At 45.0% G+C, this 21,462-nt stretch overlaps 1 protein-coding gene across 11 annotated transcripts in view; it reads left to right on the forward strand.

The window, feature by feature from the left end:
• Window positions 1-21,462, forward strand: part of XIRP1 (xin actin binding repeat containing 1) — a 46,782-nt gene that overhangs the window by 15,512 nt on the left and 9,808 nt on the right. For all 11 annotated transcript variants that reach the window (XM_073334683.2, XM_073334686.2, XM_073334688.2 and 8 more), the window contains 2 exons: window positions 18,706-18,848; window positions 20,611-20,664. In XM_073334683.2, the coding sequence (XP_073190784.1) occupies window positions 18,706-18,848; window positions 20,611-20,664 (197 nt within the window). The remainder of the gene's footprint in view (window positions 1-18,705; window positions 18,849-20,610; window positions 20,665-21,462) is intronic.

Raw genomic sequence — 21,462 nt, forward strand, 5'->3', positions numbered from 1 at the left:
GAGAAGTGCAAGCATTTGTGACTCTCCTTTATACAAGTAGGGCTGTGCATGTGTCCCAGCAAACACAATTACTTTCCTAACATGACAACAGACAACTGAATGCAAAGTCTATTGTAACTAGCCAATAGAGCTGGCTTTCAGTGGTTTGTCTCTCTCACTGTGTCCCAGTTAGCCAGGAACCTAGGTGTTTTAAAATAGGGGATCCAGCTACCTAGCTAAGATATAATGCTGTCTTGTGGCAAAGAAGCGAGGGAGAGTGTAACAGGGTCTTCCCTAAACCCAGCAGACCCTGCCTCTTCTTCAGTTTCCCAACTCTCATCTGAGCTGGCAGGAGGCCAACTCCCCAGCCATTTTGTTAATGAAGCTCCCATCACTGCCAGTATTTCATTCTGTTTTCCCAATGATTCCCTCATTGTTCAAACACAAGCATGGATCAGTAGGAGTCAAGGCAGGTAAACCAGGCCCTGCCCCCTGGTTCGCCTGAGGTTTTGGCCACTGCCTACACAGCTGGTATCCCAGTCAGATTTTTTACCTAGCGTTCCCTGACCAGGATCTCCTGTAGGAACCTCCCTACTTCCTGCAGCTCTCCGCTTAAGTGAGCTGCCTGTTGGCTTTGTATCTCACCAGCTGGGAGGCAGCTAACGAGTGACAGGTAAGGGCTATGCCCAACCCCCTGACTCACCAACTCTTATGGCAGCTACTTTGATTTAGACGTCTCTTCAAAGATGAGCAGTTTCAGAACCATTCTGTTAAACTGCCTTGTTTGTTTTGAATTAATGACTTTTTGTTACTGTGTTTGTGTCTATATAAATAACACATGAATTTCAGGTTCTGATTTGCCAACTGAGGATACACACTTTTTTTTTTTTTTTTTAGCAATTTTGTAAGTTGTGTGTTGTTTAAAGTGCTATTGTGACTTTTCGTTTTAAAATTGATGGTGGTATATTATAGTCACCTAGTGATTGTGGTCTATTATTTGAATGCATGAAAATACTCTAAGCAGAGCCGTATGAAGTTAGCTGAAAAACATCAATTTACATTCGACTTTAACTTAAGCTGATCCAGTATTTAAATCCATGTGAAAATCTCTGGATTTTTAAACTGTTTTTATATTACTTGGAATTCTTCTTCTTTCTCAGGGAACAGATGAATATTAGATTCTTTTCCGTGTATTTAAAACTAATTGTATAATAATAGCTCTTAAATTATGCATTGGGCAGGGACTGAATTAACGATTTGGTGATTTGTGCCCCACCTGTCAAAAAAGTCACAAGCTGCCACTGGTAGACACTCTTACGATGGGATCTCAGCCAAGCTGCTACCAGCTGCTGTCTTCTCCGGCAATGTGGTGCTGCCCCACCCACACCCTGTTGTGCTCTGTCCTTGACCTGGTGCCTTTTCAATGCTCACTGCCTTTTCCTCTTCCCCATCCCTACGAAATGAATAGGCTGCAGCTCCGCCGTGTGTCCTCGGCGTTCCCAAGCTAGCCTGTCACTCCGTTTGCTGACTCTTGCTTGTGATAGAGCTTATGAATAATCTAGTTAGCTGAGCTGGTAAACATATGACAGCCCCTGCCATTCCCATTCCTGAGTCAGAACCTGGCTGGTAATCAATGAAAGGTATATTGCATGCTTACTCAGAGCCCTGGCCTTTCCCCTCTCAGTGTTTGAGAGACCCCGTGTGGGGATATTTTATATGAGACTCTACTACTGCGTAACAGTGCCTTACTCAGAGACCACCCCATGCACGGAGTGCAATGTCTTGTTGACATGGGAGATTAATGACTGTGGTCTCTGCACAATAGTTTCTTCAGGGCTTTTTTTTTTTTTTTTTTTTCCCCTTCAGGTAGTTGGATTTCAATCAGTTCTGAGCGATCTCAACTTTCTTCCCTGATTCTAGTCTATCGAGGGAAACCAAAGAGCAGTTCCTGGAGGGGGCTGTTCTTGTGAGACACAGATCTGAACCCAAACCCCTAGATCTCAGCAAGCAGCTAGTAGGTTGTGGCCTAATTGTGTATTTAAGGCGCTGGGGGTGTTGAGGATTTGAGCCACTCCAGGAACCACAATGGGAAAGGAGAAATATACAGTATTGTAGAGCAGAGATACCCAATGATTGTAAAAAGGGATTGAGCAACATGCACTGAAATAGTAGCATTCTCAAGCTATTTGGCCATTGCCACAAGGAAAATAGGGTGCCCACTAGGGACCAAAATCTGCCCTCGCTACAATTCCCACTGAATTCTTATCCTTATTTATGTTATGCTAGTGCCTGCAGGCCCCTACTGATAGCAGGGCCCCACTGTGCAAGGTGCTGTACAAACACAGTCATGGCCGCAAAGACTTTACCATCTAAATAGTGAAGGAAGACTAAAGAAGTCTGGGGAACTGAGGCCCATAGGATTGAAGTGGCTTCCCCAGTGCCACACAGGAAATCTGTGACAGAGCTGGGAATGGCAGCCATCTTGTTTTCCAATCTGCTGTCTTAAGTGCAAGACCTTCGTAGCCTCTATCTCATCCAAACTTGTCCTTCATCTCTAGCTGGTGGTGGCCTTTCTACTTACGTTTCTAGTGGCCACATTATACGAACAGTCTCCTCTAGAGCAAGCCTACACCTTCTTACAATTCCTCAGCGGATAAATTAGACCAACTTAGACGCCTCTAAGAGATCAGCAGAATGGGTGAAACTAGATCAAAAAGGAATCTGAATGTAAAGGGACTAAACTAGTGCAAGATCTAACTTATACATCACCTCTGAAGCTGGCTGACAGGCATAATCTGAAGGTGGACTGAGACTTGAAGGCACTCAGACCTGCACAGGATTAGCTCCTGTATTTTTCACTCAGGCCAACAGTTCAAAAGAAAGCATGAAACCCACACAGAACACCTAGGTGCAATTTTCTAAGGGGGGAAAATTCCCTAGTAATCAGTTGTGCTCTGAGGTATGAAGTCCGTCCACTCTTGTTGTCTAGGCTAATGATAGGTGCTATTGTTGTTTATGTGTAGCACCCTTCTCCACAGTCTAAGAAGAAGAAAGGAAAAACAAAAGGCAAAAAATATAAACTAAATAAAAAGTAATGCTTTTTAATCAGTGGAACTCATTGTCACATGATATTATGTAATGTAGTGGCCTTATATTATGTTCCTCTGCCATATCTCCTCTTGCTGTTCTCTTTTCTAAACTAAAGAGTTCTAGAAAAAATACACATCCATTTAAAAGCTAATTAGGAATCAGCTTGGGTTAATTAATACTTGTTGCCATTACCAGCTTTTAACATAGTAAAAATCTTGTGACAGTCACAAGGTGCCAATGCCGTGGCCCAAGGACCCTTGAAAATGACTCAGGAAAGTGCCTCTTCTCCAATGCACAATATTTGGAAGCTTACACATCCCTTCACTGAATTACAGTGGGGCACTGCTGAATGAATAAGTCTATCGGCATTGCAAGCTGTTAGTGCCAGCGACAACTCAAGACTCCCCCCCGCCATAGCTGCAGGAACTCTTGATTGACTCAGCCTGATGGAACAGCAACTTCCGTATTCCCTAAAAATAAACCATTTGGCTCATCCTCTCAACTTAGCCCAGCACACTGTGATAAAATCAGCTGTCAGAGACCCATCAGAGGCAGAGAACAGGATCAAGGGACACAGATTGACGCAGGGCTTCTCCATAGGATACACTAAGGGCTGCTTTGTTGTGAATTTCAAAAGCAACCAACTTCTACTGGGATTTTCTACCGAAAAGACACGACTGGCTGGAACTCTCTGTAAGTAATCTTTTGCTTGGTGAGATTCTAGTGAAGATTTGCATGTGTTATGTGAACAATGTACCATTGCAAAAGGCCCAGTCCTGAAGTTCAGTGGGTGCTGAGGGCACTCAGCCCCTCACAGTATGAAGCTCCAAGTGAGTTTGCTGCCATTGGAAAGCAATGAATTTTGTCAGCCTGGAATCTAGTAAATCCAGATCTCTGTGGTCTCTTTTCCTAGGAAGGTTATTGTGTCTGTACCATGGGTTCTATTTTCTGTCTAGTGCAGCAAAATGTTGACTTGAGCATTATGGGATGCTTGAAATGGAGAGAGGGCTTTTAACATGGTGACAAAACCATTCCTCCCTTCCCCCATAACGAAGCAGTCAAGGTTGTCACTATTTCTAGCTTCAGTGCAGCCATTTTAAATTCACTGGGCAAGTTTCTCAACTTCAGTTACTTTAATAGAGCTACATCAATTTATACTAAGGGGCTGTCCCATTGTGGCAGTCAGATCAGGTGTACAATCTGTGCAAGGTCTGTGCATTCTGTACATCAGCTAGCCAGATGGCGGTGGTGATAGATAGATTAGATAGATGATGATATTCTAAGAGGTAACACCGCATGTGACTTGCTAATTTGCATCTATGTGGCATTTGAAGACTGTTCAGGATGAAACAGGTCCCACTTCAATTTACGCCCTTCAGGAGCAAGTGGCAGCATAGATTTGGCTAAGGATAGAATCTGATTCCCCCCTCTATGCTCCCACACATCAAACAATGAAGAAAGCATTTGTGTGTCCCTATCCAGGGATCATTCGAGGGGCCCGCTCTTGAGAGGTGCACAGCTCCTGTCTGAAGTCAATGGGAGCAGCGGTTGCTCAGTACCTCTCAGGATCAGGCTTATAGGTTATAACTTTTGGAAATCCTTTTGTCACTTCTATTCACTTGTCCAGCCCAGTAAGCGCCTTTGGACAAGCCCATAGATCTGTCAGATTCTTTGTACCTTCAGTCTCTCTCCTGCACTGCTGCTTCTCTTTGCTTATTTGTTTAATGGGCACCAGAGTTGCAGCTTTAAGGTGCAGGTGTTGTCTAATGGGTGGAGCAGGACCCTGAGAGTCAGGAATCCTAGGGGTTATTCTTGATTCTGCCACTGATTAACTGCATGACCTTGGACAAGTCCCTTAACCTCTTTGCTCCAGACCCTCAGTTGGTGTAAAATGGCATAGCTCCGCAAACGTCAGTGGATTTACATCAGCCAAAGACCTGGCCCTGTGTCTCTCTAAAAGAGGTATACTACCTTTTATCCTGTGGTCAAGCAGGTTTAAATTGTCAGGTGCTACTGACATGCAAAATATGCTCTTCATTTGTTTATTCTCTTATTTCTTTCTGGGATTTACCCACTGGCATTCTGCCAACTCCTGCAAGGACAAAAGGGCTGATCTTTCCCCTCCCAGTCATTGGCTAAAAACAGCTTCAACAGCTTCTTTTTTAGTAGAAAAATGAGAGAGCGCGAGAGAGAGATATTCCATCTGCTATAACAGCTACTTAAAGAGGGGAACAAAATGAGAAGAAGCTCCCCTGGGCCGACACCAGGTGGTAGATGGTTCGCTAGTCTAAGTAAGAGTAAAGAGAACCTTCGGCTGTGGGTGGGAAATGTTATGATGCACATTCAGGCCCATAAGTGCCTTGAACTATTAGTTATTTCTAAGGAAAGGAAACAGACGAAGCTCAAGATGATTCCCTGAGCACATTCCTGAAAAGCTGCGGGCTCATCTACTCACAGAAGTTGTACCCTGTAACTATCCCGGGATAGCTAAAGCAGTAAAACTGCCCCGAGTGCGGGCATAGGCACATCAGTCTAAAGGTGTTTTATATTGGTACAGCTTACTTTCTACGTGGGACTGGGAATAACCTCTACCAGTATTAGGCACCTTTATACCAGTATAACATGTCCACTCGAGGGGTTGTAATGGTATAAATGTAATCAGTAACACATCAACCGCTAACGGACATAGCTATACCAGTACTAAACCTGCGTGCAGACCACATCTGAGAGACACAGAGATGTCTGGAAAGTAACAAAATAGGATTATAATTAAGCACCCAACAATACCCATACGAAATGGGCTAATGTTGATTTCATTCTGCTGATTTTGTCCTTTAGCTCATCCTCTCAAAGATGTCATAGATGAAATCCCCACAGAGAATTCCATAGTGTCAGCTACTAACCACTAACTCATTCAGTGGTGACTCAAGGTTACTAAGTACCACCCCAACACACACTTACTTCCTGGTCTCTCGAGAGCTCATTGCCTGGCACAGCTCAGATCCTCTTTATTCCGTCCCTACCACAAGGAATGGATTTCCCAGAGGAATTTTTCTCTTTTCCAGGCAGGAGCTCTCAAAACTGCACTGAGAGCAGCTGGCTTTTGAGAAAGGAGATACATTCTGGAAGCTATACATTTGTATAGGGAGCAATAGATCTGTGTGTATGCACCTTCAGATCTCTATGCTTGAGCCCTTTGCAACAACTGCTGTGAGGAATTGGCCAGTTCATGATGCCTCGGTTAAAGGGCAGAATTCCCTTCACATCATGTTTAATTGTAAGCTCTGTAGGGCAGGGGCCATGTCTTTGTATAGCGCCTAGCACAATGATGCCCGAAAATGAGTGGTCCTGTGGTGCTACTGTAATATAAATAAATAACAAATAATAACAATCAGATTTTGTCTGTGGACTTGAAATGGTGCCACAAACTTAACGCTGTTATCAGAGCTGGATGCAAACACATCCCCTGAACTGGGGAGAAGTTTGGGCCTGGATCAAAAAATGTGGAGCTATTCTAGAACACCAACATGAAAATAGTAGGATTTCACTCTTCTGCTCTTTTATAGGCAGTCCTCTTCCCCCCTTCTCCATTCACCCTCCTCCCGCCCCCAAATCCTAGCTAACAGTTTGCCTCTCTTGGGAAGAGTGGGAAATGCTAGTGGAATACAAGGGCTATGCTTGCTTGGTTTTTACAGATATTGTTGGGATTTTTTGAAATAGGGTTAGTTTCTTCAGAGCAGACGCAAGTGCTGGATCTAGGGGTGCTGCCACACCCCCTGGCTTGAAGTGGATCCCATTATATACAGGGTTTACAATTTGATTCAATGGCTCTCAGCACCCCCACTATAAAAATTGTTCCGACACCCCTGAGAGCAGAAGATAGATCTTTTGCCCATTACTGACTAAGAACAGTCTATAGTTTCATGGGTGCATATGATAATTTACCACCGCTAAATTAATAGAAAATATGGGAAAGCTTTGAAGCAATTACTTATGACTTAATTGGTGACAGGCATGCAATAGCAGAGCATAAATCTCCACTCAGCTAACCTGTAAGGTCAACAGCATTGCAAACACTGTTTCAAGGCATACAGTCAGACCCCTTTCTATGGGGCACAGATATTTACTTGTCTTTATGTACTGGGATTCCTTCTGCATCCCAGAAACATACAGTACATGCAGCAAAAGGAGACACATACAGTGCTCAGACCTGTCCTGACATTCTCAGGATGTCACTTCATGGTAATTAGAACAGAGCTGCCTTAAAAGGCATGGCATTCCTAGCACTAAAGCGAGCCTTCTCCGCATTAAAATCTGAAACCAATGGCCAACTCCGTACTACTGTTCCGAGTGCTGTTGTCAGAAGCAAAGATACTGCTACGAGCCTGTCAGCTGTAGTTTGGCCACACACAGGGTGGAAGAACCTTTAGGAATCAACTCTTTGCTCAGCTTCAGGTCACACCAATGAGTCAAAAAGCACCATAGAAGGAGACTATAGGGCTTGTCTACACTTACTGGGGGATCGACGCAAGGCAGTAGATGCATCAGCGGTTGATTTAGCAGGTCTAGTGAAGACCCACTAAATCGCTCCCCCATCGACTCCTGTACTCCACCTGAAGGAGGAGTGCAAGGGGAGTTGATGGGAAAGCATCTCCCATCAACATCGCATTATGTGGACCCCATGGTAAGTAGATCTAAGTACATCAACTTCAGCTAAGTTATTCACGTAGCTGAAGTTGTGTAACTTAGATCGATCTCCCTCCGTAGTATAGACAAGGCCTAAGAGAATAAGTTATCAAAAAAGTCACATCTAAATAAAGATCAGTTTTCCATTGGAAGAATGATCCTGTGTCTGTAGCACTGGATTGGGGCTCAGGAGAGTGAAATTCAGTTCCTAACTCTGTCACAGACTTTCTGCGTGACCTTGGGAACGTCACTTAACCTCTTTTATAACCTGGAGATAATATTCCTTTGTCCGTCTTACTGTTGAGATTGTGAGCTCTTTGGGATGGGAACGGACTCTCCCTGTAGGTAAATACAGCACCTACCACAATGAGGCACTGATCTTGGTTGCAGGGTTTCAGAGCTAAAAACAACAACGATAATAGTTAATAATTGGTAGTTAGATATTAAAGAGATGTGTATGGTAGAAAAGTAGAACAAAAGAGGCAATTTAAATAATAGTCAGAGGATCCATTTGTGATCACATTTTAGACTAAAATTCATAAAGGGTTAAGAGATTATTAATATACGTTACAAGAGTGCTACAGACAAGAGTAGCTCTTGTGGTAGGCTACTAAGCGCATCAGAAGTGTTATAGATGGTTATAAGGCATGGTTATGAGCAACCTATTGACCTGACGGAATCGATAATAATTTATTAAACATTGAATAAAACATCTGCTAATCATTTATTTCAACCCTTTACAAATGGAAGCTGACTACAAAGCGTGACCCCACTGGTAAAACAATTGTGAATCTGCAGCCATAGTTTCATCCATCTAGTCAATTAAATTCAGAATGCCTGGAAGGCTTGCCTGGGCGTGGCTTAAAGCCCTCTCTAAGCATGGATCTTTCTTACCAGTTGCCCCCTTGCCAGCACCCCCCGCCCTTCTCCAGTCAGCAATACCACGAGCAGCTGTTACTTGGGGAAGCGTCTTTGCATTTTTTGCACCCCAGGAATAGTGTCTCTGCATTCCATCGAGCCTGAATTTTTTACAAAGACCAAAAATAACAGCCCAGTGCTTCAAAGTGTCAGTCCAGGGCTGCGTTTTACTGAGTCACCTCGGGACCTCTTTAAATGGCATGAGAGTATTAAATTGTGAGATGCCACCTGCAAAGAACTGTCAGATTCAAGTTATATGGCCAGGATTTTTCAGGAGTGACTAATGACTTGGTTGCCTCAGTTCAAAGGTACCCAACTTGAGACACCTTAAAAGGGACGAGGAGTCCGGTGGCACCTTAAAGACTAACAGATTTATTTGATGTTTTTTATTCACAAAAGCTTATGCCCAGATAAATCTGTTCATCTTTAAGGTGCCACCGGATTCCTCATTGCTTTTGTGACTACAGACTAACACGGCTACCCCTCTGATACCTTAAAAGCGGGCCTGCACGGACAGCACAGGAACTACGGGCTGGGGAGGCTAGCTCCCAGCCCCACCCCTTCTACGCCCCTGGAACCCAGAGCCCCCCCACCATGGCCACCAGCCCCCCCAGCCTGGGAGCACCGGGAGGGAGAGCGTGCAGCGTGGCACCAGCCCCTGGAGCCCAGTGGCAACACAAAGGGGAGCCCAGGGGACGGAGTGTGGGCAGAGCCAAGCCTGGCTGGTTGGGAAGGCACAGCCTCCCCCAGCCTGGCCTCCGCTACCTGCCGCCCAAGGGGCCTGATTTTCAATGGTTGGGGCCTTTCTGAAAGGCAGGCCCATTTAAGGTGCCTCAAACTGAGCACCCAAATTAGTCACTTTTGAAAATCTTGGCCATTTAGAATATATTTAAATCCTAACTTGTTTTGCTCATAACACCTTAGATTATTAAAGCTGAAAGAATTTCCTTTCCACCAGAGCTGCTCTGTATTTACTTGTTTTGCATTTCACTCTGCTCTTTTGTTTATAGTTAGTTTCACTTTCCAGCTGACATGTATTTAGCACAATGTTGCAACAGGATTCTAAGGCACTAATACAAGGTTACTATGCAACAGGTGGGTTGAAACCTCTGCAAGAGGATGTTTAAATCCAAGCTTTTTTTAAAAAAAAGCTGATTTATATTTTATTTTTGGTAAAGATTTGTATTATGATCATTTATTTGCATCTATGACATAAGAACGGCCATACTGGGTCAGACCAAAGGTCCATCAAGCCCAGTATCCTGTCCTCTGACAGTGGCCAATGGCAGGTGCCCCAAAGGGAATGAACAGACAGGTTATCATCAAGTGATCCATGCCCTGTCACCCAATCCCAGCTTCTGGCAAACAGAGGCTAGGGACACCATTCCTGCCCATCCTGGCAAATAGGCATTGATGGACCTATCTTCCATGAATCTATCTAGCTACCTTTTGAACCCTGTTATAATCTTGGCCTTCACAACACCCTCTGGCAAGGAGTTCCAGAGGTTGACAGTGCGTTGCGTGAAAAAATACTTTCTTGTGTTTGTTTTAAACCTGCTACCTATTAATTTCATTTGATGGCCCCTTGTTCTTGTATTATGAGAAGGAGTAAATAACCCTTCCTTATTTACTTTCTCTATAGCACTCATGATTTTATAGACCTCTATCATAGCCCTCCTTAGTCGCCTCTTTTCCAAGCTTTTCCAACCATGACAGAGCTTAGAGACCCAAAAATGGATATCAGAGCCCCATTCTGCTAGTTGCTGTGCACACTCATTATAAAATACAGTCCCTACCCCAAAGAGTTTGCAATCTGAAAACAGCGTTACTAGCTCACTTACTTAGTGTTTTCCTTAAAGCCCCAGTTGCTGGAGTCATGTGAATACATGAGCATCTCAGCTTTCTTTTTTGTTTAAAGGGACATTTCTAGCCCTCATAGCTGTGGAGAAAAGGCTGGAAATGTGACTCAGGTGCACCTGAAGGGTCAAAAACCAGAAAGGAAAAAAAACCCCAAGATATATTTTTTAAAAAAACCACCTCGTGATTTTTAGGCCAATGTCATGATTTTTTGGGAACAGACTCATCATTTTTGACTATTTGTGGTTGGCAATAATGAACTATCCCATGCTTGCCCATCCCTAGAAAGAGCCCAGTTTGAATTTCAGATTCCAACTGTACTTTGCAAAACTGGCAGTTAGAGGGAAACAGGCAGTTTGCAAACCAGCAAAAACCTGATCCAGAAGGCATGGAGCAAGAGAGAATAAATAGGAAGCCTCTGGACATCAGTGTTCCCGATTCTTTCCTGCCAGCAGCCTCACTTTAAGCAGCTGTTTCCTGCCCTCCCCAAATGCTGCCCTTTCTTCTCACATTGGCAAAATCAGCACATGGCCTTTGAATGATTTTTCTCATGTGTCTCCCAAATGCTCAACAGCAAGTTGGAGTTGGGCAGACAAGTCAGAAATAGCTGAAAGGCACTTTTATCCACTGCTGAGCTGCCTGAAGAAAACCTGCCGGTGCCCCCACCTTCACGCCAATAGAAGGTCTATAGCATGTTCCACTTGTTCCAGGGGCGTATCCCCAGGATCACTTCCCCTTCCAGCCCAGCTGTGGAAACTCCTGGTCCTCAGAAAGGGAGAGTGATTTAGTCTGCCTGGTCAGTCCTCTGAGCTTCCCCTGCCCTCCCCCATCTGCTTCCCACATAGTTAGTATTCACCGCATGGATCATTCCATGAGGAATGTGGACCCAGCGCGGGGCTGAACAAGGCCCATCGGCCTTTGCTCAAAGTGATGGGATCAAGGAACTGACAGCAGCACAATGGGCTGTCACAGCACAGAATGGAGGAAGAGATTTGAACTTGTTCCCATTGATTTAACAGGGCCAATGAGCGCCTAGTCTCCCAGATTAAGCTGCCACACTGGCTTCTTCTCCAGCTATTATTAGTGCTTACCCAGCTATGAGGATTCCACAAGACCAGCCACATGAGTGGCGCTCGCATTGAGCGGGCCTTTTGTCAGGGGACTGATTATCTCCCCGTGAAGCAGGGGGAAGGGTGTGATTCAGCACAACTGACTTTCAATGCTAGCGACAGGTACATGATCCATTAAAACTGGGGTGAAGGCAAATTGTGATTCTGATGCACAAACACTGAGGGCTGGGGTCACTGATCGGCGCTGGCTCCATCTCATGGAGGCTGATGGTGAGTTTCCCAGGTTTCACTAACGCACAGGGTGGGTGACCTGGTGAGGTTCGTGGAGATGGAGGTGGGGGCAGTGGCAAAGAACGCTGCAGAACACCCCTCCAGCCGGCCACACAAACACACTGCGGAGGAGTCTGAAGCAGCTCCTTAGTTGGGTGCTCCCCACAGAGGACCTAGCAACTGGGTATCTCCGAGCCCTTCCCATGCAGCAAAGAATAGCTGGGATTCTAGAGATTCTATGCAACAAAACCAGCCAGCTTGGAATAATGCAAAGACCATACAGCCACGTGGGTTACGCTCATTCACTAAACTGCTTAATCCACGGAGTTACCCCACCGCTCGAGGTATTGACAAACAGAGCGGGCAAATGGTAGAAAACATACCATGGAGAACAATCCTGCGTTGGCAGGTAGAGGAAAGAGAGCTCTTTGCCAGCTCTGACTTCCACAGACCTGTGAAAGGGCAGGCTGCTCGTCATAACCACTTCACATTCAGTTTAGTGAGGCACAGTGCATGTCTGCTAGTGACTCATGGTACACTAGTGACTGGCACAAACAGGGCTCCAAAAAGCCCACTGGAAAGAGTAGCCACCTATTTCCCCATGGCTGGGGAAACACCATGCAAGGCGAGGTCTCCAGTGGCTATAATCAGCCACACTTTCAGAGCAAGAAGAGGAAGCTATTTTGCCTGGCATTGCTGGCTTGCGTAGATGTGAGTTTACTGAGCTGAGAGCTCAGTTTCACACTTCACATCACTGGATTTGTAAAAACAAATTGCAAACACATTAGCCCACACGGCAGAGCTCAGATCCCATTACGCCATCCCACTGTACAGTAGCAGGCAGGGAAATACCTGAATCACCACTACTGGGATGGTCAAGGTGGGGTTCAGATGGTGGGACTAAGGGAGTTTGCTTAGCAGCTGTGTTTGTTCAGTGCAGATGATTTCAGGAGCAAAGCTGATGACATGCTGTTAGCCGACCATCTCAGCTAGACTGGGTGCTGAGCTTGCAGCTTCTGGTTTTCACTAGGTGATTCAGTCATTCAGTAATTCACTGGGGACGGTGGTGCTAGCCGGTCTACGAAAAGTCCTACCAAGAAAGATGATGGACACTAACAGGTGGGTGGCATTGTTTCCCTACAGCACATAATGGTTTAATGGCAGGAGAAGCCAATCAGGGTTGCTAGCTTATTTAAAAATAGGTTTTTTTCTCAGTGGCAAAAGAATTTTGTTTTCCTTTACTGGGATTCTGGCTGTTGGAGCTAACATAGTTAAGAAAAAGAAAAAAGAAAAGAGAGAATTTTGAATTGAGTTTTGCATCATCATTACCTTCTTCCTATGTAGCTCTGACGCTTTCTTCATCTTGTAGTGTTACCTTCAATAGAAGGCAGTGTGCTCTGGTGGTTTTAGCTACAGTGTCAAGTGGTTAAATGCCTGTTTGTGTTTACGATTTAGGGCTTATCACTATACCCCCCCCATGAAGTCTAATAACTGATCAATTAATATGAATGAATATGATGCATAATTTCCCAAGCAGGGAAAAGTGTAGGTTTCTCAGGTTCTGTGTTATGCAGCTTTCCAAAATCCTTGTAACATTGGGAGACTCTGAGTCTAGCTTTAGAGACTGAGCACCAGGCTAAAACGTGCTTTAAACACAGGCTTGACAACAGAAATATACAACGCGTCAAACTCTACCCCGGGTGTCATTTAACTGATTTCAGTGGAGTCACACCAGGGATGAATTTGGTCCTCTCTTCTGTACTTTGCGGGGCAGAGTCTCAGCAGCTGTAAATCAGGATCGCTCTGTTAACTTGAATGTGTCTACACTAATTTACACAGCTGAGATTCTGGCCGTAGGCGTGTGTTTTAAGGTAAAGATGAATTAAATAATTGGAAAAGTGACAGACTAATGGCCGCTAGCTGGCGCTGGGCGTAGCTCAGACAGGCACTGTGCAAGCTAACCACTGATACACTTCGCTGATACTCAGCAGGCCTGCAGCACCTCCTGCTATTCCACTGCTGGGCCACTGCAGACTTCTACCCGCTGCATCTCAGCTCATGCCTGCAGCTTTCCTGGGCCTCGATCACTGCTCCAGGCCTCTGTTGAGCTGAGCCCGCCAGCTGGCCCAAGCTGAAGGTTACGGCTAACAGAACTAGATGACTACCCAGAGGTGTTTGCCGGGGTACCGAAACCGTTGCCGCTTCCCAGATTCAATTTTTAAATACTCCACGACATTCCAGCTCCATTGGAGCCAATGGGCATTTTGATGTCATCTACAATGGGAACCAAATCAGAGCTAGATCCTACAATCTTTACTCAGGCAAAATTCCCAGTGAAATCATCAACGGCAGGTTTTCCTAATCAGGACTGACTGCAGGGTGCAGCGGTCACGGAAGCACATTTTAATCAGCCGGCCAGTGAGGGTGGTTGTCGTGATCAGAGTATCAGCTTTTAAATCCCTAGACTCCCTGGGGCCACAGCAGGGTCTGTTTTATTTATGTCAGCATCTGCCCAGTGCTACTGGGATGGCTGTAATAAATAAAACAAACTCTAGAGGTGTCAGCCTGGCCCTTCATCGAGGGAAGGTAGAAAATTGAGTCCCGTACAGTTTACTAGAGCTTTCAGATGAGATGTTGCGATCCAGGGTCTCAAACATTTTAACCAGACCCAAGAGATTCCATGGCAGTTTTTGTGATCAGTAAGGGTTTGCCCCAGAGGTGGCCACGTTGCACTAGGACGATATGTTTATAGTTTGTGAAGCGCTTTGGGATTCCAGTTGCTGTCTGAATGTCAAATAATTAGACCCCGTATAAAATGCTGTTTAATAATTGCAGACAGTTTATAGCCTGGCTTTCTGGTTACCAGGATGAATTGTTGTTCCTCAGCTGTGGGGGCCATTATCTATAATTAGCAATTTAGTGAGTGGCTGCTGTGCCCGAGCTGTCCTGCAAAGCTGTGGGTCATTGCATACTTTCCATGCTTTCAGAGCACACAGCTCATGCTGCTGTTTTTAACTCCCTATATCTAAGGCATGTGATTTTCGGGACGGTGATAAGCAAAGAGCAGGTTTGCAAATCCCAAGCACCGTAGAAGAAAAAGAAAGAAAATGACAGGAAGAGACTTGACTGAAAGTCTTATATCTAACTGTGTCCATCATCCAAAGAGCAGCCCTTTGGTCTTTCATTCAGTGGATCCAAATGCTTGCGGCACTCAGAAAAAGAATTTTGCCACATGCTAGCAATGGAGTCATTCATTTCTGCTAGGCATATGATTTAATCTACTATAAATCTCAGTTAGGTGCTTAAAAAAAAGTTATATCCATAAATTCTCTGGGACAAGGACTATCACTTTGTTCCGTGTTTACACAGCACCTAGCACAATGCTGTCTTGGTCCATTTCTGTGGCTCATAGGCACTCTGGGAATACACATAACAAACAGTACTCTGCAGTACCACCAAAATACAAACCTAGGAGCAGGTCTGCTGAAACAATTTGTGTACTGGGGATACTGAAAGCCATTGAACCAAACTGTAAACGCTGCGTATGATGGAGACCACTTCAAGCCAGGGAATGTAGCTGCACCCCCAGAACCCTTAGTTCCAGCACCTATGTCTAGGGTAACTAATGCAGACAGCACATCCCTGGATGGCTTCAGTATATAGAATATTTATGCAGCTCCATAATATTAATTTCTAAAGTGCCTGGACCCACTAGCTATAGGCCGTATATCTGAATTTCAGGCGGCATTATCAATCCCGCTATTTTTATCTTTTTATCAGTCTGTTTGAATTTATCATTTTCAACTCAGAGATTTCATACATATGTAACTCACTCACCTCCTGGGTGTGGTGTTCTGTTCCATCTAGTGGCACCAAGAACACTTAGAGAGAGATTAATGAGTCTGCTCTACAGCCTGAGCTAAGGGCCACGTGGCTTTACGCTCATGCAGTAGAGGCTCATGCACTAAGCTTCAGAGGTCCCAGGTTCAATCCCACCCACCGACAAACAGTATGTTGGTGTTACACATACATAGACTGTGTTTCTTTGCAAGGGGAGGGGCTGGAGGGAGTGATGAAAATTAAGCTCCACCCCCAGTCCTAAACCCTGCTTGCATACCTAGGTCAGGTCTACATTCCAGAGTTAGGTCAATGCAAGGCAGCTTACATCGACTTAACTCTGTAAGCGTCCACACTACAGCATTGCTCCTGCCTACGTAAGTCCCCCACTACACCAACCTAATAACTCCACCTCCACAAGAGGTGTAGTGCGTAGGTCAATGTAATTAGGATGATGCAGTGTCTATGCAGACACTGCATTGCCTGTGAGCCCCGCTGCCAGGCTGTGGGCTCCTCTGTGGTGCCTTCCCTTTGTTGCGCTAAATGGAGATTGAGCTCCTTGAGTCTATCACTGTAAGACACGTTTTCTAATCCTTTAAGTATTCTTCTGGATCTTCTCTGAACCCTCTCCAATTTGTTGATCCTCCCCTTCCCATTCTCAAATACGGATGTGGTATTGCATAGAAAAGCAATAATTAGATAGATCCCCGTATTTGGAATGTTCTGCTGGTGGTATCTATTTCCTCTCCTCCTCTTATGCGCCAGTGACCCCAGCAGATCCAACTAGGCTCATTCCTCATTGTTTCCAGCTGCTTCCCAGGTACCCAACCTCCTTTCTGCATTGAAAGGCCTGGGCATTTGTAGAAGCAACTGGAAGCAAGGAGGAACACCCGGCACCATGTGACCTACCACCTTCCAATGGACTGCCAAGAAAGGTCACCAATAATCGCAGGGTGAGACACACCATTCGTGTGTGTGTGTATCATTGTCACCAGGTCTCACGATTTTATTGTTAGTCTCATGCTACTTGATGTATTACCTAAAGCCCAATCCCTTGGGGTCATATTATTGTGTGAGATTCTCAGCGTTCCATTGGTTTTGAAAAGTGCATTTTTCGCACTGATGTGAGCAGAGAAAAGCTTGACAATGTGAAATCTGAGGATCAAAATCAAGAAGGCAAAAAAAAAATGACCCTCCAATTTATTATTTTCAATGTGTCGTTATTTTAAGCCAATTGTGTGGTTCTTGGGGACCTGACTCAATGCGTGGGGCTGGCAATGCTGCATAATGAACCAAAAGGATTATTATTATTACTTATTCAGCACCGTCAATATGCATACAGTGGTCATCCTGTAAAAACCAAAGCAACCTTTACTGCACTGCAGAAGTTGGATTTATTGTGGTGTTTCCTATACAGTAGTTCAAGTAGAAAACACTGTAAATACTGCAGTAAATTCCAGTGCCACAAACACTGGGTTTTTTTTCCAGAGGCATGCAGCATCCAGCAAGGTGCTATGGTCCTCTCTTGTACTGAGAGGGGAAATAAAATCTTGACTAGCAAGGAGAGAAAACACATATATCCATATGCATTCATATGTGGACATAGCTGTACATATACAAGTGATGGGCTGTGGCATTTGTGATATTTTGGCGCGCATTTGGGATATCTGCCTTCCTTACTCATGACAAAGCAAAATAGAAATACATTGGCTGGACTAGGGAGTGCTGGATCTCTTTTGGCATGGTCCAATCGGCCACAATAGGTGTATTCATTTCAATATCCATCTGTCTATTAGGGTCTCACCCTGATCTCATCTCAGTCAGTGGCAAAGCTCTCAATGACTTCAGGATCAGGCCCTTAGCTACAAACGCATGCACTGGTTGGGTAACAGTGAGCAGGGGAGAACTAGCTGGAAAAGGAAAGTGGACAAGCGGGCAAGCAACAGACTGTGGCCTTCTCCATAAGGCAATGTTGGAATTATGTTAGCAAATGCTTGGGATGGGTCCGGGCAGCTCAAGGAGAAGAGCAGATATATATCATAAGGGAGGAAGGATGGTCTTGTGGTTAGGGCATTAGGCCACGATCCAAATTCAATTCCCAGCTGTGCCACTGACTTCCCACATGACCTTGGGAAAATCAATTAACCACTCTGTGCCTCAATTCCCCATCTGTAAAATGGGGATTATAATATTTCCCTACCTCACAGGGGAGTTGTGAAGCTAACTACTTGTGAGGGGCACAGGTAGCATAGTGATGGGGCCATAAGAAGGGGGTGTTGATTAAAGTTTCAAGTAAATAAGAGTTTCATTTCCCCTCACCCTCTCATTTCTGGCAGTTGCATTCCAACATCAAGGTGGCATTGCCTTAGCTCTATGAGGTCTGAGGCCGAGCCTTACAGAAATGCAGCTTTGCTGATAAGACAACAGAATGAGGAGACTGTTTGAAAATATGTCTTTTGCTGCTCACAGGTGGCAGCCAGGATGTGGTCTTTTCTTCCAGCACATGGTATGGAACAGGCAGGACCTGGGACTAGATGGCCCAATGCTCCAGTCCAGTATGGCGGTTCCAGCGTCCCCTAGTTTCCGTCTGATCTCTTAGTTCTCCCCAACCCACATCTCAAGTTAATTTTCGTCCCCTTGAGAGTTTGGAAAGTTTCAATGTCTCTTTCATAACCCAGAGGAATCACAGTTAAGAAGGAACCTTGTGATCAGCAGGGCTCCCCATCTGCCACACATTTCACCCTGGGCTGCTTCCCTATCCAGTCCCAGAACATGCAAACAGATCAACGACTTGTCCTTGGAGCAGGGTCCCCTTGCCTCAGTGACTGACCACCCAGTTCCCCCCGCCACTCGAGACCTGAGCAATTGGGACAGGAGTTGCTGAAGCTCCTGTCAGGACCCCATGCAGTCACTTGTCTCACTTGTGCATAAGGCCAGCCCTCTTTGCTGCCTCGGCACTCTGGCGTATATCTAACATACACCTTTGTCCCTGTTTCAGTTGAGAGGACACAGTCAGTTTTAGACAACACTAGACGCATACTGCACCAAGGACACGGGAAACCATCCTCTCCCTCCGTGAAGGAGCGGTCAGCTCTCTATCTGTCTGAGACAGCTGCTCACGCAGTCAGCCTCCCAAAGTCTGTAAGTATCTCATGCTTTTCATTCCTGGCCCTCGTATGAGTCACCAAAAGCATCTCAGCAATGTCTGTTCCCAGCAACTGGCCATAACGAGGGGAAAGAATATGTTTGTTTTATATAGATTTGGAAGAATATGGAATTAATCCTCCAAAAATCGCCATCTTTCTCTTGCCAAGGAGCTGTAAAACATATTAATTTACCATAGATATATATATACATAAGCCCCTGGTAGAAGGGGTGTGTGTTATATTATACATGCATGTACACACACATATATTGTATATACATTATATACACGCAGACACTCATGTGTGTGTGTATACACACACACAATTCTATATCCTGTATATTTAATAACCATCTTCAAGTACAGTGCCTATGTTAAGCATCTACAGTATTCTTGCAGCTTCAGCGGCCTGTGATTTTGTTCACTCCCATCCCTACATTCTTGAGCAGTGTTGCTGCGTGCTGTTAAATTGCTCCTGTATTACACCCCAGAGGTGACTACATTTCAGCAACAAATAAAGTCATCCTCAGCCTTGCTGGTCCGATCCCACTTGCACTGCAGTAAATAGCAAAAGTCCAATAGACTTCAAAAGGGCAGGATCAGGCCCTGTAGGAAACACATAGTAATTTGTAATATGCATTGGGGCTTTCAAAAGGTGCCAGACCCTAGGGTCTGATCCTAACTGAGGCTGAGCACCCGCAGTTCCCGTTGACCTCAAGGGATGTTGTGGATGCTCGGCACCTTTCAGGATCAGGCCCTAGCTAAATCCTAATGGATAAATCAATTTCAGACTGGAAGGGAAAGATTTTCTATGACATTTACTTGGATCTTCTTTCCATGAAGCACCTATATAAAACCACGTCAAGTCATCCTGTGCCGGCAGGGCAGCAGCACGCACAAAGTTGGTGCACTCTAACCCAGTGCGAGGGGAAGTTATCCAGTCAGGCTTCGTCTACATCCGAGCTGGGAGGTGACACGCCTGGCTCATGCAGCTAATCCTCTGCTGGCTCTGCTCAAGCTAGCACCTAAAGTAGCAATGTAGCTGGGATGGCACGGGCAGCTTCTCGAACTCGCCACCTGAATCCAAACCCACCCAGGCCCCCTGGAACCTCAGGGGCGGCTAGCCCAAGCTGCTGTCTCTGCTACCACAGCTCTGCTACGACGGTACATCTACCAAAGCTGGGAATCCCAGCTCCCAGCTCAGATGGGGATGTATCCACAGCCGCGTTAAGCCCTAGGGCAATCGTCCGTACCAAGCGGCATGAAGTCTGAAGCTCTATTCACGTCCAGTTCCCTTATTCACAAATGGGCGGGGTACCAAAAAGGGGCAGGTAAAGAATGGATACAGCTGAGAACAATGGTTTAAATATGAGCTCTCTCAAGTAGCTTAGCTATCTGGTCCACGCTTAGGGCTCACTCCTGCTCCTAAATCAGAGGACAGTATCATTGTAGCCCCACCACAATGCTCTCATCCATGCAGGTTCCAATTCCCATATGCTCCCCGTCCTTTGTACTTATGTATGTAACACTCCATGCCTCTCCTGTGAATCAACCTGTCCACAATGCACTTACCGGTCCACTAGGGCATTCTTGGTTTTCAATTATAACGCCTTCTTCTGGGTTTTGTGTTGGAAAACATAATTCTGAAATAATAAAAAGGTCTAATGTAAGAACTAGTAAGTTACACAGACACACACGCACACAGAGCACATGTGAATGTGTGCAGTTCTATATAATTATGTTTTATTTCTCTTTCAGAATACCACAAAGGAGAGCACTGCTCATCGTCTTGACAGCCAGAAAGCAAGCAAGGTAGGAAATGCTAAGAATACGTGTGGTTGTCTAACCAAGTCTTTGTGGACTGGTGTCTAGTGTGATTTAACTAGCTGTGCTTGACAATGAGGAGCGCTCTCATGCAGAATATGGAGGTCTGACATCTCAACTACCCAGCCGTATTTAGAGCTTGTTTATGGGGTTCAAAAACACCTTACATAAAAAAGGTCCAGGAATTTAGAAATATATCAGCTCATATGAAGTTGCAGTGTTTTGCAACTTGCCATGAAATATACTCATTTTGGTATTTTGTTACTAAGGTTCAATGCATTTTTTTAAAATGGAAGTATTTGTGTGCTTAACCAAGTGACATAACATTGCACATATCCGATCTTGAGTGAAAAAATACACAAAGTTTAATGGCATGCAAAGGTTTCTGCTTGTGTTGAAAGATGGACTGCTAGAATTAGGGTCTCTCCTAGGTAATGATTATTAGCATCAGCTACCTCCCATTGGTAAAATCTCCTATAGATTATAGTAGATATAGTAAATCTCCTATAGAATAGATGCTGTGCATTCAACATAGCATTATGCCATACCACAATCAAACTTCACAAGCTAAAATACTAGGGAGCAAAGTCAGTGTATAAGCAGACAAAATTCTAATGTCACAGAGATGCAACTCCCATTCACTTCAATATCAATGTTTCCATGTAACCAAGAGCAGAATTTGGCCCAATAGGTCTGGAGGGAATCTAGTGGTGTAACTTACACCTTCTCCTGGCCCCTCAAAGTGTGTATGTTACACCTGCTTAGATTTCCTTTCCCCTCCTTATG

Source organism: Lepidochelys kempii, chromosome 2 (genome assembly GCF_965140285.1).
Source record: "Lepidochelys kempii isolate rLepKem1 chromosome 2, rLepKem1.hap1, whole genome shotgun sequence".
In the NCBI taxonomy this organism is placed as follows: domain Eukaryota; kingdom Metazoa; phylum Chordata; order Testudines; family Cheloniidae; genus Lepidochelys; species Lepidochelys kempii.